The 17236-nt window shown below is 52.3% G+C and overlaps 1 protein-coding gene and 1 long non-coding RNA gene across 4 annotated transcripts; one reads left to right on the top strand and one right to left on the bottom strand.

The window, feature by feature from the left end:
• Positions 1–252: 252 nt before the first annotated feature.
• Positions 253–5949, top strand: LOC141408228 (uncharacterized). Its single transcript, XR_012421510.1, has 2 exons — positions 253–421; positions 5583–5949. It is a non-coding gene; the product is annotated as an uncharacterized lncRNA (long non-coding RNA).
• DNAJB2 (DnaJ heat shock protein family (Hsp40) member B2) lies at positions 1957–9524 on the bottom strand. Of its 3 annotated transcripts, none has more exons than XR_012421509.1 (10): positions 9372–9524; positions 8994–9094; positions 8181–8290; positions 7109–7162; positions 6819–6941; positions 5937–6029; positions 5632–5706; positions 5378–5448; positions 4021–4224; positions 1957–2865 (listed from the first exon to the last, which is right to left on the bottom strand). XR_012421509.1 is itself a non-coding variant. In XM_045367765.2 (10 exons), exons 2-10 carry the CDS (start codon positions 9056–9058, stop codon positions 2855–2857), a joined length of 834 nt encoding a protein of 277 aa, XP_045223700.1. In that variant the 5' UTR covers positions 9059–9094; positions 9372–9524; the 3' UTR covers positions 1957–2854. The 3 variants fall into 3 exon arrangements, 2 of the variants coding, with proteins under 2 accessions (XP_045223700.1, XP_005574426.1); XM_045367765.2 differs by having other exon boundaries at positions 5632–5734; XM_005574369.4 differs by having other exon boundaries at positions 1957–4224; positions 5632–5734.
• Positions 9525–17236: the final 7712 nt, after the last annotated feature.

The raw sequence follows: 17236 nt of genomic DNA, 5'->3' as shown, positions 1-17236 counted from the left end.
GTGGAGTTAAGAGTTTGCACCTGGCTGACTAACCTCCTCTCTACTACCTCTCCTCTCAGTTCTTTTTTTGTTTTGGGGGTTTTTTTGGAGACAGAGTCTTGCTCTGTCACCCAGGCTGGAGTGCAGTGGTGCGATCTCGGCTCACTGCAGCCTCTGCCTCCTGGGCGCCAGCGATTTCCCTGCCTCAGCTGCCCGAGTAGCTGGGATTACAGGCATGCACCACCATGCCCGGCTAATTTTTTGTATTTTTAGGAGAGACAGGGTTTCACCATGTTGCCCAGGCTGGTCTGGAACTCCTGAGCTTCAGAAAATCTGCCCGCCATGGCCTCCCAAAGTGCTGGGATTACAGGCGGGAGCCACCGCGCCCCGCCTCCACTCAGTTCTTGGCAGCTGCTTTGTGCCTTTCTGCTGCCAGATTGAGGTAAGGCCTGAACAAGGTGATATTAGCAAAGTGCCTGCCACACCTTAGGCAAAACTATAGCAAAACTCTGACAGTGAGTTCAGGCTGGGCCTGTGAGATGCTAGGACAGGCGTTCCCCTGGGGATAAAGGACACACTGTCTCACCGCAGCTCCCAGAACCCTCCACCCTGTATGGCCCCAGAAGGTATACTCACCTACATGTCATGAGGTATCCTTGGACAGAAGTGGTGGACATGAAATAAGGCAAAAAGAGCCTTAGGCCTGGCGTTACTTGGGAGTTAGGGCCACTTACCTATGCTGAGACTCAGTCTCCTTAAATAAAAAACAGGGCAAACACCATCTGCCCTGGAGCCGGAGTGAAGGGACCCGCCAGCTGACCACAGGCCGTCCCGCTGTCTCACCCACACTCTGCTGAGGTTCAGCACCAGTGATAGCCATCTCAAAGGCTAGACAGATGTAGATGAAACAGCCATTTGCAAACTTCCACCCGACTCAGGATGGAAGTTTGAAATTCCTCTTTCAGGGTAGGCTGCTTCTTAGCTTTGAGAAAAATATAGTAGAGGCCCTTTGGTGATTGATGCTGAGGCAAGAGCCCGTCCTAGAATGGAAGAGAGGCCTGGGGAGCCACCCGGCCCTCCCTGACAACGGAAAGGTGCTTGTCCCAGCACGGTGGCTGGAGATGAAAGGGAAGGGGTACCTGGCTTTTTCTTCTGTGGGCCCTGGGCGGGCTGGACTCGTGCCACTCCACGTGCCACTGGCTCACACCTTGGGCTGAGCCAATGAAACCTGCCCAGGGGCTTAGTCTGTGGGCCTCGCGGGGGTACAGTTTAAAGGTTTCACTGTGTGTTCTCAGCTTTCTGTGCTTTTAGTCTTTTTTTCCTTTCTTTTTTTTTTTGAGACAGTCTCACTCTGTTGCCCAGGCTGGAGTGCAATGGCTTGATCTTGGCTCACTGCAGCCTCTCCCTCCCAGGTTCAAGCGATTCTCCTGCCTCAGCAGCCGAGTAGCTGGGATTATAGGCATATAGGCAGGCACCACCACATCTGGCTTTTTTTTTTTTTTTTTTTTGGTATTTTTTTAAGTAGAGACGGGGTTTTGCCATGTTGGCCAGGCTGGTCTCAAATTTCTGCCCTCAAGTGATCTGCCCGCCTCAGCCTCCCAAAGTCCTAAGATTATAAGCATGAGCCATCGTACCCGGCCTCAGTTAAGTCTTAACTGAGTATGGTCCTAGCTGTGCTGTGAAGTGCTAAGGGGTGAGGCCCCTCATAAGGGCAGCATCAGCTGCTAGAGAAAGCTGGTTGTGGGCCCCCAAGAGGTGACAGGAAAGAATGGAGCATTGCCTGGTGTTCCATAACATACTTGGGGAAGGCAGCCTGGTCAAAGAGGGCACTTCTGCCTTCAACTGGCAAGGCCTGCACCTCTAGCTGTAGGGGCATAAAGGGAGGTGTGAGGCCTGAAGTGTCACCCACTGTCCCTTAGAGGCCCTCCTGGGCCACTCCGGAAAGTAGGAACACAAGAACACAACATGCCACCGAGCTCTCAAAACTCAGTTTTATTGACTTCCAGCATTTCCCCCTGGATCTGAGCTCAGCCCAGCTGGTTTTGGTTTGTCTCTGAGGCTCAGTGTTAACAGCGGCTAGCTCCACCACTCCCCTCCCTGGCCACTGGGATCCCCAGGCAGGGAGGAGGAGAGGCGGCTCATCTGTGATGTTGGAAAGAACGGGCAGCAGGGTCAGAGGCCAAAGAAAGCCATACAAGCAGCAGCATGCCTGGAGCTGCCATCACATGCCAAGCCCCGCCACACACACGCCCCTGCGGGTGGCCTTGCCCTCAAAGCTCTCTGCCACCCACACTCCTCAGCTTTCTGGGGCCACACTCTGCTCAGGCGGACATGCTACTCGCCCTGGCTTGTTCCTGGGACCCTAGGCTGCCCATGGGAAAGGAACCTCTCCCAGGTGCTGCACGGCTCTGCCCTGCCCACTCTAACCCTGGGGCTAGCAAGATGTGTCAGGGGAACCAATGCTCAGATCATTCCTCCTTCATCTACAACCCTGCCAGCCCTCCAGGGATAAATCAAAAGACAAAATCTCCCCATCTCACAGCGAGTGACAAGCCGACCTGGGCTACTACATGTCCCAAGATGCACAGCTCAGTAACCACGCACCACCTCCCCCAAGCGGGATCTATCAGAAATGAGGCCGGGCGCACCGCACTCTGGGATTTGTAGTTCCCAGGAGCCAGCACGAAACACCCAAGGAAGAGAGTGCACAGGCTAAGACTACTGCCGCCTCCCACCCGGCCCCCACCCACTACCCAGGCCCCAGCTCTACACTCAGCATGGGTGAGGGGGAGAAATGGAGGGTCCCCTCCCAGCACATGGGGGAGGGCGCTGTCCTGTTGGAACTGTGCAGCGATTCTGGATCCCGGCATCCAGCTCAGAACACATCTGGGGAGAGAGCGGGGGCGGGGTGACAGGAGAGAGCATCAGCGGCAAGCTGTGGAGGATGGGGCTCAGCATGCAGACCTGGGCTGGCCGCATGGCCTCTCCCTGAGCCCTGATGTATGGTAGGGAAGCAGTATGAGTGCAGTTCCCACCTAGGCCTCCCTCCTGGTTCCCCCTGGTCCTATCCCACCTCTTCAGAGTGAGCCAGCCCCACCTCTGCCTAGTCCTGAGGGTGAGGGCAGGCTGAGGCAACGGGAAGAAGGGAGGAGGAGTGGGCTCCAGTTCTGAATCCGGACAGCTGAGAGGCTCCCGCCCCACCCAGCTAGCCTCCCCAGAAGACCTCACAGCCCTACCGGCCCCAGCATCTTCCTCGCCACATTGAGGCCTTCTCGGGGAAGGAAGGAAGAAGGGAGTCCTAGCCAGACGGCAGTGAAAGCAAGCGATGCGGCCCGCAGGGAGTTGCAGAGAGAATGGGAGGGAGGAGAAGCAACACCAGAAGAGAAGCAACAGAGACAGTCAGAGCACAACATGGCACAGAAACCAGGGTTGGGGGTCTGCAGCTTGACCAGGAGAGCAGGAGGCTCCACTCCGCCTGCGCTGCTCCCCAGTGGAGCTGCCGGCTCCGGCTCAGACAACCCTAGGCCAAGTCCTCCTTCCTTGACACCATCAGCAACACAGGTGGCAGAGGACCTGGGCACAAAAGGCCCAGCCCAAACCACTAATGCCCCTTGGAGCTCCCCATCCAATAAATGCAACCTGGCTCCTCGGGCCCTTCCACTGTCCTGACACCCCCCACCCTGGGTTTCACCAGGGACCTATCAGTCCTGGGCTGAGCACAGCAAATCCCAAGTCCACAGTGGGGTGCGGGGGGCCTGGGAGGGAAACTCGTGGAGGGAGCATGGAGTTGCAAAGCAGTTCCTACAACTCAGGATACTCCCCTCTGCTCTTCCCACAGTGAGCCAGACCCCCAGTCAAGACCTGGATCAGGTCAGGTTGGGCCTGGTGGTCAGAGGATGAGGCAGCGAGAGGCCTTCTCCTCTGGGGATGGGCTGCGTTTGGTTGCTTCACCCCTCGCACCCTCCTGGGTCCCTCCCAAGCCTGGATCTTGGTGCTGGGCCTTGGGCCGCCCCTGCCGTCGGTGCTGTGCCTCCCGCCCACCTGCGGGTTTCTTCCCAGCTGCCTCCATCTCTGACAGGCTGTAGGCCATGGCCAGCTGCAGGTCCTCATCCTCAGAGAGGTCGCTGTCCAAGGGACATGAGGCAGGGGTCTGCTGGACCTGAGTGCCCCCAGACCTGGAAGTGACTGACGGCTGCTGCTCGCGACGGCTAAGCTCCAAGCCCAGTGCCAGGTCATCTGGGACACCTGCAAGAGTCACAGCCACCATGAGGCCCCAACCTGAGCCGGGGTATTACTGCCAGGTTGCCTCACACAGTAACGACCTTGACCACTTAAGAGTCTCTCATTTGGAATTGGCACACATGCATTTTGGCACCTAGGGTTGTGATTTTGAGCACAGGGAAGTATTCAGCTCTACCAGGTAGGAGCTCCTACCCTTGGGCAAGTCACTCAATATCCCTACCCCTCCCTTTTCTCATCTAGAAAGTGGGAATGATGGCCGGGCACAGTGGCTCATGCCTGTAATCCCAACACTTTGGGAGGCTGAGGTAGAAGGATCACTTGAGCCCAAAAGTTCGAGACTAGCCTGGGCAACATAGTGAGACCCCAACTCTACAAAATATTTAAAAATTAGCTGGGCATGGTAACACACGCCTGTAGTCCCAGCTACACGAGGGGCTGAAGTGGGAGGACTGCTTGAGCTGAGGAGGTCGAGGCTGTAGTGAGCCATAATCGTGCTGGGCTGGGCACCAAAGCAAGACCCTGTCTCAAAAAAAAAGAAAAAAAGAAAAAGAAAATGGAAATGATAGTGCCTTCATACTCAAATTGTTCCACTGATTAAATACGTCAGCCCATGTAAAGGGCTTGGTGCACAGTGCTCGGAGTCAGCAGGCAGGAAAGGTGAGCTATGGTGACGGTCCTGCACAGCAAGGTGTTGCAGAGACAGTTCTGCTCCGGGAATCATGCGTCCTGAGTTTGACTCCTGGCCCTTCCCCTTACTTGGAAGAAAAGAGTCTTGAGCCTGGGCTACTTGGAAGTTAGGGTCATTTAACTATGCTGCAGCTCAGGCTCCCCAAACTAAAACTGAGTGGATACCATCTGCCCTGTGTACTCCCCCAGATGCTTGAAGAATACAGAGGATATCGTATATCTGGAAGTGCTTTAAAAATAGTAAAGTGCTTTGCAAATGTAAGGCACCCCACTCACAGTGACGGCGATGGCTTCGTGAGACTCCTCCGCCCCCTTCCCAGCATTGCCATCTCTGATCCTACCAGTCTGGCCTGTTGCCACTCCCTCCCAAGCCCCAAGAGAGTTCAGAGAGCAGCAGTTTGGGGAGGAGGCTGCTGAGGTTGGGGCTGGGGCTTCCCGCCAGGGGCTGGGTGGTGGAGCCACTCCTCACCATTGATTGTGACTGACTTCAGCTGCCCATCCTCCTCCACTTCCACCCGCTCCTGCCCGTTCTCCATGATTCTGTGAGAGATAGCACAGTTCAGGCAACGAGCAGTGATGGACTCCTGCAGGTGCTGGTCACAGTTCTGGCCACCGCAGTAGAGAGTGCAGACTGGGCCCTGCCCTCAAGGAGCCAATTTTCTATTTGAATACAGCTACCCAGCAGACCTCTTACACCTCTATGGCCCCAGAAGGAGCTCTTACCTGCGTGTGGTGATGCGGCGTCCTTGGACAAAGGTGGTGGACGTAGAAACAGAGCGAAAAGCACCAGCCCCGGGACTGAAGGAGAAAGATGAGGAGGAGAAATCTGGCATCGGGACAAGGGAGGAGGAGGAGAGGTGGTTAGAAGAAGACTGCGCTGCCTATCGTGGTCACCGAGGCGCCAGGCCTCCTCGCAGGGCTGCTGGAGGCAGGGCTCCCAACACAGGAGACAGGCTTGGAAAAGCAACAAGCTCAGTCCAAGGGTTCCAGGAATCGGAGCTTGCAAAAGTGGGAAGGGGGAAACTTACCAGAGTGCCCAGGGAAGGAGGAAGAGAAGGTAAAGAAAGGGCCTGAGTGTCGGGAACCCCGGTTCTGAAGCTCTGAGAAGGGGCCCAGGTCATCTGCAACAAGTAAACAGATTAGCAATCCTCTGGTAATGACATTTCCCCCCAAAAGTGTGTGAGCCCTGCTGTTAAGTCTGGAAGTATAAATGCTAAGCAACTGGGTAGGGTTTTTCTTTTCCGCTTTTTAGTTGGGCTTATTTATAATTAAATTCCTTTTTAATGTTGAATTCGAAGACGCTCACTAGTTAATTCTGTCCACAATAAAGAATAAAGGAAGGAAGGAGGGGGCAGAGGGATGGAGGACAGATGGCTCTTTCAGTACAGGCAAATCATCATGACGCGATGACAGGCAGACACAGCTAGGAGTCCAGCTCTGCCATGTGCTATGTGACTCTGAGCTATTGGCTGTGCCTTGGTTTTCTCATCTGCAAATGGAGATAAAATTGCCCACCTCTCAGGGTTCACTAGAGAATTAGGGAATGTAAAATATTTGGCACATATCAATCATTAAAAAATACCAGTATCTGTTTTATAGGTAATAATAATAATATTGTTAACAAGATGCTTTGAGTCTTGCCTTCACAGCTCTTACTGTAGAGGTCTAACAGCATATTATTGTCGTTGTCATTTAATAAAGTGAGTCTGTGAAGTGTCACTGTTGGATCACGGGGGTTCTGGCACATGTATGGTTCTGTCCCAGCTCTCACTGGACCCAGCTCCACAAAATCTTCTGTCCATGGCATTCCCATCCCCTCTCAGCCTTCTACCTCAGGGCCTCCCAAATGATGGAAGGACAGGCCTGGAAGGGGAATTTGAGCCATTCAGAGGCTTCCGGCGTCCACTCACCAAAGAGCTCTGCAAAAGGGTCTCCACTCCCGAAGAATTCCCGGAAAACCTCCTCAGGGCTTCGGAAGGTGAAGGTGAAGCCAGGCCCACCGCTGCCAGCTTCTGCCCGAGATGGGCCAGTTCCTGGAAAGGCAGGATAAGGAGAGAGCTTAGGGCATGCATCCTGCCCTGAGCTGGGGACCTCACCTAAGGCATGGCCAGGAGTCTGAGAAAGCCTCCACTGCAAGAATCTGCCCTGCCCCTCTCCTCCCTGCCCCACCTCCATTCCTGGACCTCGTCACTCCACCTACCTGTCCCCGTCAGCCCTTCCCGGCCGTAGCGGTCGTAAATCTCCCGCTTGTGCTCTGCAAAAAGAGACCAGATGATTTCACCCTCCCTCTGGGATGGCCTCCCCTTCCAGGCTAGGACGCTCAAAGGATTGTCCAGAGACTGACACTCTGACACTTGGCAGGGGAAGGCAGGCACAGAAGGGGACCCATGGCACCCCTGCCATAGGTTTAGGCAGCAACTCAGCCTTTCACACAGCCGACCTCTTCTCATCTGGAAAATGGCTGTCGTCACAGCACTTAACGCACAGGGTTGTAGCAAAGATCAAATGAGACCATCCACGTAAACTGCCTACCAGTGCCTGACACATAGGAAGTGTTCAATAAATGTTAGCTAATGATTACTACATTATTATTCACCAGGGCTTAGCCTAAATGTCACCTCCTAAGAGAGGCCTTCTACAACCACCAGAACAAAAGCAGGTGCACGTTATTCCCTAACACTCCACCTGCCCTGTTTCTTCCCTCTAGAATACTCTTCACAAGTTGTAACTGTCTGTGTGTGTGCCTGGTGAGTGTTGGTATTCCCTGCCCCTCTGGGCAAGGACAGTGCCTGCTTGTCCTCCAGTTTCCCCAGAACCCAGAGAGTGCCGGACACTGTCAGCATTCAGTGAATTACATTTTGAATGAATCAATAAAAAGGCCGACCTGGATTCATATTCCAGCTCTGCATGGCCTTGAGCAAGTTACTTCACCTCTCTCAGCCTCAGTTTCCTTGCCTGTAATATGGGGGTGATAGAACCTGCCTCATAGGACGGCTGTGAGAACTCATGGAGATGACACCCACCAATGCCTGGCATGCAGGAGGCTCAGCTCACATGAGTTACCTGCCCTGCTTCCTTCTCCTTGCAGGTCTCATGCCAGTCACTCCTACCAGACTCTGGGGAGCAGATACTGAGCTGTCCCTGTGGGAGGGGGAGCTTAAATGTCAGGCACAGAGGAAACTAGGGTGGCAGAGACATTGCTTTAAGAAAATATGAGCTGGGGCATGAAGTAGGGAGTGATGTGCTGGGTCCTGCCTGATTCGGGCCCTTACTGTCAGACAGCACTTCATATGCCTCCGCCACCTCCTTAAATTTCTTCTCGGCAAATTCTTTATTATCTGGGTTTTTGTCTGGGTGCCACTGGAGAGCCTTGCGCCGATACCTGCAGAAAGTGGGTGCAGAGGAGCGGGTTGGGGGACAAATGCAGGCACTTCCCACCCAGGAACAGAACGACCCGTTTTCCCATTAGCCCATCACTGTCCTTTCACCGCCGTGTCCCAGTCCACCCCAGCTGCTAGGGCTGCCTCTGTGTGATGTTTTCATCAAGTTCCACCCTCTCTCATCTGCCACCAGTGCTGAGACCACGTGTACAAGCGGATACAATGCCAAGGTGAGAAGGCCTATCCCTAGCCCCTCCCTAGGGCTCGCTGGACTGGGGCTGCAAAGCTTGGGGCACATGTGGCCTCGAAGAGTACAGGGACACCGGCCCCTCCTCCTCACAGAGCCTGGGCATCTTTGCACTGCAGCCTGAGAATGCCCAAATCTAGAGGGAAGAGGGAACGGGGAAGGGGGAGGGGAAGGGAGGGGAGGGGAGAGGAGAAGAAGGAGGGGAAGATCCACTGGAGAACAACTCGTAACACAGTGCAGCTCCCAGCGGAACTAACTACTTCACTCTCTGGACGTTCTGCTTGTACTCTACCAGGGGTCTCTTTCCTCCCTGCAGGTGTCACTCGGAGGAAGCCCCCCACCCCAGGGCTTTCTAAGGACCTGGTTCCCTCAGACACCTACAGGTGTCACTCTGAAGTGCCCCATGGTGGTGGCGGGTGGAGGGTGAGAGGTTTTCTGTTGCACACGGAGGCACTTACGCCTTCTTGATGTCATCAGCAGACGCACTTCGCGGCACGTCTAGGATCTCGTAGTAGGATGCCATGGCAACTGGTCAATCGTCAAGCGGGCCTCCTTGGGGCTGCAGGAGAGAAGGAGTCAGGCGGAAAAAACCAAGAGCCCCTCCCTGTGGCTGCAGCAGTCTCCCCCCGGGTGGCGGGAGGCGCTCCCAGTTGGAAGCGGAGCCCACTAGGCTCTGCTTGCGGCCGGTGACTAGGCTCCCTCCCGCAGCCTTATCTGCCCCCGCAGGCCGGGGCCAAGAGCTATCTTGACTCCCAGGCCCAGGAGCCCTATCGGGCCCCCCCAACTCCAGCAGTCCGACCCAGGGCCCCCAGCCTGACCCGGGCCCCCGGCTGCACCTCCTCCGCCGGGAGTCCCGGCCTCTTGCGGCGCCCCGCCCCTGCCCCCCGCCGGGAACCGTCTGGCACCCGCAGCCCGGCTCGCGGCTGCTGCGTAGGACGCGCCCGGCCCAGCTGTGCGCGCAGGCATGCGTCAGCGGCGCGGAAACTACTAGAGACCGGGAGAAGGCCCGCTCCGCCAGTCCCCTGGCGGGGGTGGGGGCCTGCAGGGGCTGTCGGGAGAAGAGGGCGGAGCCAGCTATTTTGGGCACGCACCAGGACGACGTCAGCCCCAGCTGGGACCTGGGAGACTGCTGCCCCGCCTCCATCCAGGCGAGACTTTGCTCGCACGGAAGCTGGGGCAGCCCACAAACAAGCCGCCCGGCCCCCAGGTCCCTCTGTCACTTTCTTATAAACATGAGCGATGATCCATGCTTACTCACCCACCTCGAGGACTCGTACTCCTCCCTCCCTCCCCCGACCACAATTCTAACTCCTCCCCCTTCTTCAGCTCCCAGCTCCAGCCCCAGGTCCCCCAGCAGGCTGCCCTGGCTTTCCTGAGTAGGTCAGAACTGCCTTTTACAGCATCTCGTGGCATTTCCTTCATCAGTCTTCTTAGAGCCACAAATTAGCATTTATTGGTTTGATTATTTTTTATTACCATTCACCTCACCCACTAGAATGTCGATTTCACGGGGCAGGAATTGTGTGTTTTTTCTCACTGGTCTATTAGAGCAGCTGTCGGGGTTCAAAACTACCCGTAGGATGAATAAATAATGAACATCTGCAAACCTCTTGTTGACAGTTTGGACACATTTGGGGGAGGTGAGGTAAAGGGGACAGTAGAACGGAATTCCCCAGGTTCAAGTCTTCCCAAACTGATCCTGACTAGGCCTATTCCACTGCAAAATGTTCCCTGGGTTCAGGCCTCATGGGAGGGTTAGGAAACCTTCCAGAATTGTCTCCTGCTTGATCCCATCCAGGCCAATCCACAGGCGTTAGCTGAGCATTTTTCTGCATTCAAGATGCTGCCAGGCCGTATAAAGAAGAATGTGGCCCAAGTACTGCCTTTGCAGAGCTTGAACTTGATAAGATACCAGCCCATCAGTGTGGCCCGCTGGGAAACCCAAGGCTTTGGAAACAGTACAACCTGGCATTACTGTGAGACTTGGGAAAATCTCTGAGCACTCTTTTTTTCTCACTAAATATAGGTAGTGCCTAGGGTTGTTTGAAAGTCAAATGAGACATGGTACATATTAGGTGTTACTGCGGTCCTCGCTGGCATCGTGATTGGCTCAAGCAATAATGGTTACGTGAGTCCAGAAAAGTGCTTTAGGCTGGGGGACCCAGAAACACTTCGCCAACGAGAAGGGCTTGAGCCGGACGTAAGAGAAGAAGGTGGTGTGAGTGTCCTGTTTTCCTGGCCGCTCACCATCAGAACCTCCTGCCTACATTTGGGGAATTCCCATCGCACGGGCCCTAATGGGAAGCATGCCACCATTTGCCACAAAGCCCCAATGCTTGCTCTCCCTGACTCGGCTCTAGGGTTGCAGGCAGAAGACATCAGCTCCGCCAATCGGATGCTTCAACTGGGACTTTGAATCTGGAGCAAGTCACGGAGAAGCAGGGCTGGTTGAGGAATTCATTTCTGCGGCGGCGGTGGAGGCGATGGGGCCAACAGCGGCCTCTAGTGTCTGGAGGAGGAAATGTCAGTGCTAGTGCCGCAGGTGAGGGAGGAGAGTAGGGGGATCACTGCGGAGGGTGGAGGGGACAGGAGTCTCCTACACAGGCTGTCCTGTGCCCAACCTTGAGTGTGGTGCTGGCTGCCCAGCTTCCCTGGGTGCCTGTCTGATTGCTGACCCTTGTTTGCTGGCCTTTGCATTGATTCCAGTGCCATCCGATATCTCTGTAATTGTTGGGGGCAGCGAACTTGAAACAATTTGCCAGTTAGCTTCTGCTGTTTACAAGAGTCCTGACTGACACAAAGACTAAGAGTTAGCCTTGGTATAAGAGGAAAGAGTGATTGGGTTAAGTCACTCCAGATTTTCCAGATCTCTGCCTTTTTCTTCTTACTCTGCCGTCCCAACAGACATTTGTCTAGCACCTACCGTGTATGTCTTGTTATATTAAAATAAGAATATAGCAGGGCGCGGTGGCTCACGCCTGTAATCCCAGCACTTTGCGAGGCCGAGGTGGGTGGATCACCTGAGGTCGGGAATTCAAGACCAGCCTGACCAACATGGAGAAACCCTGTCTCTACTAAAAATACAAAATTAACCAGGGTGGTGGTGCATGCCTGTAATCCCAGCTACTCGGGAGGCTGAGGCAGGAGAATCACTTGAACCCGGGAGGCAGAGGTTGCGGTGAGTCAAGATGGTGCCATTGCACTCCAGCCTGGGCAACAAGAGAGAAACTCCGTCTCAAAATAAATAAATAAATAAAATAAGAATATAAAGAAGCTTAAATTCCAGTCTCTGTGCTCAAGGGGATAGGACATAGACAAATGACAACCGAGGGAAATTATATGGAACACATCTAGCAGACAAAGGTTTAATTTCCTTTGTCCACAAAGAAATCCCAACTAATAAAAGACAATGCCATTTTTAAATGGACAAAGGGACAGGCAGCTCACAGGAGAGGAAATACTGGCTTTTAAACATATGAAAAGATGCTCAATCTCGTTCACAAAAAAAAAACGTAAACCAAAGCTACAACAGGCCAGGCATGGTGGCTCATGCCTGTAATCCCAGCATTTTGGGAGACCAAGGCGGGTGGATCACCTGAGGTCAGGAGTTTGAGACCAGCCTGGCCAATATGGTGAAAACCTGTCTCTACTAAAAATACAAAAAGTAGGCCGGGCGCGGTGGCTCAAGCCTGTAATCCCAGCACTTTGGGAGGCCGAGACGGGCGAATCACGAGGTCAGAAGATCGAGACCATCCTGGCTGACACGGTGAAACCCCGTCTCTACTAAAAAATACAAAAAACTAGCCGGGCGAGGTGGCGGGCGCCTGTAGTCCCAGCTACTCGGGAGGCTGAGGCAGGAGAATGGCGTGAACCCGGGAGGCGGAGCTTGCAGTGAGCTGAGATCCGGCCACTGCACTTCAGCCTGGGCGGCAGAGCGAGACTCCGTCTCAAAAAAAAAACAAAAATACAAAAAGTAGCCCGGTGTGGTGGTGTATGCCTGTAATCCCAGCTACTCGAGAGGCTGAGACAGGAAAATCACTTGAATCCAGGAGGCGGAGGTTGCAGTGAGCCAAGATCATGCCATTGCACTCCAGCCTGGGCGACAAGAGTGAAACTCCATCTAAATAATAATAAATTTTAAAAGAATAATAATAATAAAGCTACAGCAAAATACTTTGGGGTTTTGAGGGGGTTGGTTTTCTTTGTTTTGTTTTTTGAGGTAGAGTCTTGCTCTGCCACCCAGACTCGAATGCAATGGCACTATCTTGGCTCACTGCAACCTCCCAGGTTCAAGCAGTTCCCCTGCCTCAGCCTCCCAAGTAGCTGGGAGTACAGGCATGTACCCGTAATTTTTGTGTTTTTTGTAGAGACGGATTTTCACCATGTTGGCCAGGCTGGTCTCGAACTCCTGGCCTCAGATGATCCACCTGCCTCGGCTTCCCAAAGTGCTGGGATTATAGGCCAGAGCCACCACACCTGAGCACATGGCCCCAACAAAATACTTTGTTTCTCTTATTGGATGATTGACAAAGACCAAAAAGTTGAATACATTGTATGGGCAAGGCTGAGGGCACAGGCCTTCTTATAGATTGGTAGTGGGAGGGTGGGTAATTTGGTGTGACTTTTTTTTTGAGACAGAATTTCGCTCTTGTTGCCCAGGCTGGAGTGCAATGGTGCAATCTTGGCTCACTGAAACCTCTGCTGCCTGGGTTCAAGCAATTCTCCTGCTTAGCCTCCCGAGTAGCTGGGATTGCAGGCGTGAGCCGCCGTGTCCGACCTGGTGTGACTTCTAAAGAGAGCAAGATTTAAAATGCATAATCTTTGACCCAGAAATCTCAATTCTAAGAATGTATGGTTATACATGAAAAAAAAAAAATACAAGTGTTGCAGCATTCTTTTTAATAGCAAAAGATTGGAAACAATCTAAATATCCATTAATAGCAGACTGGTAAAACAAGTGTTGGTATGATATATGATGGAATATTATATTGTGACCAAATAGAATGAGGCATAGCTAACGGTATTCATATGGACCATCTTCCAGATTTATTATTAAGTGAAAAAACAAGGTGTAGAACAAAGTGTATACTGAATGTGCATACAAGCATGGTAGTACAGATGGAGCATCCCTACTCCAAAAACCCAAAATCTGAAATGTTCAAAAATCCAAAACTTTTTGAGTACCTGACATGATGCCACAAGTGGAAAATTCCATACCTGACCTCATATACACAAACTGTTTCATGCACAAAATTATTTAAAACATAGGCCGGGCTCAATGGCTCAGGCCTGTAATTCCAGCACTTTGGGAGGCCAAGGCGGGAGGATTACCTGAGGTCAGGAGTTTGAGACCAGCCTGGCCAACATGATGAAACCCTGTCTCTACTAAAAATACAAAAATTAGCTGGGCATGGTGGCAGCCGCGTGTAATCCCAGCTACCCGGGAGGCTGAGACAGGAGAATCACTTGAACTTGGAAGGCAGAGGTGCAGTAAGCCAAGATCACACTATTGCACTCCAGCCTGGACAACAAGAGCGAAACTCCATCTCAAAAAACAAAACAAAACAAATATTTAAAACATTATACAACATTCCCTTCACGCAATGTGTATCAGGTGTATATGAAACATAAGTAAATTTCATATTTAGACTTGGGTTTCAGTCCCAAGATATTTGGGATATTTCATTATGTATGCACAAATATTTCAAAATCTGAAAAAATCTGAAATCCTAAACACTTCTGTTCCCAAACATTTCAGATAAGGGATATTCAACCTATACATATGTAGACATCTCTGGAAGGAAACACTAACAAAAACATTAACAGTGGTGGCTGCCAAGAGCGGAACAAGATGAAAGAGACTTATTTTTCTTGTTCCTAAATCTCTCTGATACTTTTCGAATTCTGAAGCATATGCACCTAATAACTGTTCAAATTCATACTGATTGTTAAAAATTGAGTTGGGGGAAATAAGACATTGACAAGAAGCCAAGTGCTATCATACAAGGAAGCCCATGCCAAGCGCCAAATGAAAAATAGAGACAGAGGTAGATGCTGAAAGAATCCAGAAGAGAGAGAGCTCCCTGGGGCTGGGTAGGTTCTGGATGGCTGTGACCTAAGCTGGAAGGAATGGCAACATTGAGACACGCAGGGGGAGGTGGCGTTCCAGAAGGAGGGAATGGTGACAACACAGCTTTGAAGCCAGGCATGTTCCTGACACATCAGAGACCAGGGAATAAATTTGTTGGGTAGAATCTGAGCTTGGGAGCCTGTCTCTTTTGTCTGCCTGCAGAAGGCAATTGTACTTTGGCTTTAGAAGTGTCAGGGATGAAAGCATTTCCCCTGCACTGAGGGAGTCCCCAGGAGCCAAGCTGGGTGGTGCTCCCAGCTGCCCCAGGAGGTCTGGGTTGCCACCTCTCCACACCCACGCCCAGTCCAACCCAGGCCTGCCAGGGCCTGCCAGCAGAGTATTACTAGCAGGAAGACGTCAGGGAGATAGCTATATAACCACCCAGGGTGGGCTGGCTGGTTCAGCAGACAGGAAGGGAGATGAGCTGCCTCTCTGGATCCGTAGCCATCTTGGCAGGTGAAGAGCTCACCTCCCTCCCCACCCCCAATCCTGGCCTCTCCCAGGCCCTCACCACCTCCTAGGAGATGTTGGGGGATGTTTTCCAAAGGGCACTGATAGCCCCAAAACCTGGCCCCAAAGAAGCCTCTACCCCCATTCAGACCCAGAAGCTGGGACTCTCCCCTCTACATCAATGCCCTCCTTCCCAGAGCCTGGGCAGGGCAGTGTGAAGCGTCACCCGCTCCCTGCCCCTGAGGCACCTGAGTCACTGTCTGGGCACTGGGGACCTGGCAGGCTCAGAAGAGGTGGCGTCTGGAGGGGTGCCTAGAATCACTGTGGGCAGGAAGTGGGGGCACCTAAGAAAAAAGTGGGGGAGCAACATGTGATTTGGCGCAGGCTAACCTGGGTTTGAATCCCGACTCCTCCATTTATCACTTTGGGCGAGTCTTTGAGTCTCAGTCTCCACATCTATAAAATAGGCATTCATTGAACAAGTTCATCCAACAAATATTAATCATCTAATATGCCAGGCAACTGGGGTAATGAGAACAATGAAAAACAGTCCAAGGCCTGTCTGAGAGCTTCTGTTCCAGTGGGTGTAATAACTGTACTAACCTCAGAATTAAATAAGATTGTATGGATACAGGACGTAGCACATAGTAGATGCTCACTAAATGATGGCTATTTCTTGGGGTATGAAGGGCTCCCAGAGTAACACCTCTTCCCTTCCCAAGTTTGAAAGCAGTTGATAGAAAGACACATAAGTCAAATATATGGAGATTTAAAAGCCAGCCCTTTTAGCAAGGCATAGTGGCTCATGTTTGTAATCTCAATACTTTGGGAGGCCAAGGTGGGAGAATTGCTTGAGCCCAGGAGTTCGAGACCACCCAGGACAACATTGTGAGATCCTGTCCTTACAAAAATTGTATTGTATTGTATTGTATTGTATTGTATTGTATTGTATTGTATTGTATTGTATTGTATTGTTGTATTGTATTGTATTTATTTTTTGAGATGGAGTCTGGCTCTGTCGCCTAGGCTGGAGTGCAGTGGCACTACCTCAGCTCACTGCGACCTCTGCCTCCTGGGCTCAAACGATTCTCTTGCCTCACTCAGCCTTAGGATTTAAAGTTTGCCATCTGTTTGGAAGTGGAGGTGGGAAGCTGTGCATGCATAATGCCACAGGACTGATAAAAGGTCAACTGTTTTTATCAAAAAGTGGTAAGTGTCAGGGCCGGGCACAGTGGCTCACCCCTTAATCCCAGCACTCTGGGAGGCTGAGGCTGGTGGATCACCCGAGGTCAGGAGTTGGAGACCGGCCTGACCAACATGGTGAAACCCTGTTTCTACTAAAAACATAAAATTAGCCTGTAATCTCAGCTACTTGGGAGGCTGAGGCAGGAGAATTGCTTGAACCCGGGAGGCAGGGGTTGCAGTGAGCCGAGATCGTGCCATTGGACTCCAGCCTAGACAACAAGAGCAAAACTCCATCTGAAAAAAAAAAAGAAAGTGGTGAGTGTTGACAGAGATTACTGGGAGGTAATCTCTACCCTTACAGTCCTACCTTTACAAGCCATTCTCCCTTTGTGGCTGCCACTGCACCATTCTTCTGCCTCAACCAACTCCAGTATCAGGGCTCTCTATTACCCCAAACTCCTGCCTGGAGAAGACAAGCCTCCAGATCTCAGGAGGGGCTAGCGGGCACTAGATTACTTTAAGGATCACTTCGGATCCTCCTGGCCTCACTGGGCTCTTGTTGCAGCTCCATGTGGGGTCCCACCGACTTCACATATGTTCAACTTAACAGCACCTCCTCCTCGCCCAGGGTTTCCTGATGACTCTACAGCCGAAGTGTGTGTAATCCACCAGTGCAGGGGAGTTAATGCTGGATGGGGCGAAGGTTTAACCAGTGGAAGAACAGAGCCAGTGCATAAACCCCACCCCCAGCCCTTACCTGCCCACTCACCCAAGGATGGTTCTGAGATGCCATTTATTCAGCTGCATTTTCTCTAGGGTGAATTCTTCCTCTTTCTGTGCCTTACTTCCCTTGGCCCCCATTCTGTTCGCTGTAATTGCACTCTGTAATGAAATCTAAAATCAGATCTGCTTTCTGGGGAATAGAGGCTAAGACAC

Source organism: Macaca fascicularis, chromosome 12, assembly GCF_037993035.2.
Source record: "Macaca fascicularis isolate 582-1 chromosome 12, T2T-MFA8v1.1".
NCBI lineage: Eukaryota > Metazoa > Chordata > Mammalia > Primates > Cercopithecidae > Macaca > Macaca fascicularis.
Note: the sequence above shows the minus strand (reverse complement) of the source record. Positions and strands in the feature narration are given on the sequence as shown.

What these genes read in the sequence shown, in the direction of transcription:
- DNAJB2 (XM_005574369.4), bottom strand. Translation starts at nt 9,058, where the DNA reads ATGGCATCCTACTACGAGATCCTAGACGTGCCGCGAAGTGCGTCTGCT. An exon ending in GCTGATGACATCAAGAAGGC is followed by an intron (nt 8,291 to 8,993) that starts GTAAGTGCCTCC and finishes CACTTTCTGCAG; the next exon opens with GTATCGGCGCAAGGCTCTCC. An exon ending in ATATGAAGTGCTGTCTGACA is followed by an intron (nt 7,163 to 8,180) that starts GTAAGGGCCCGA and finishes CTCTTTTTGCAG; the next exon opens with AGCACAAGCGGGAGATTTAC.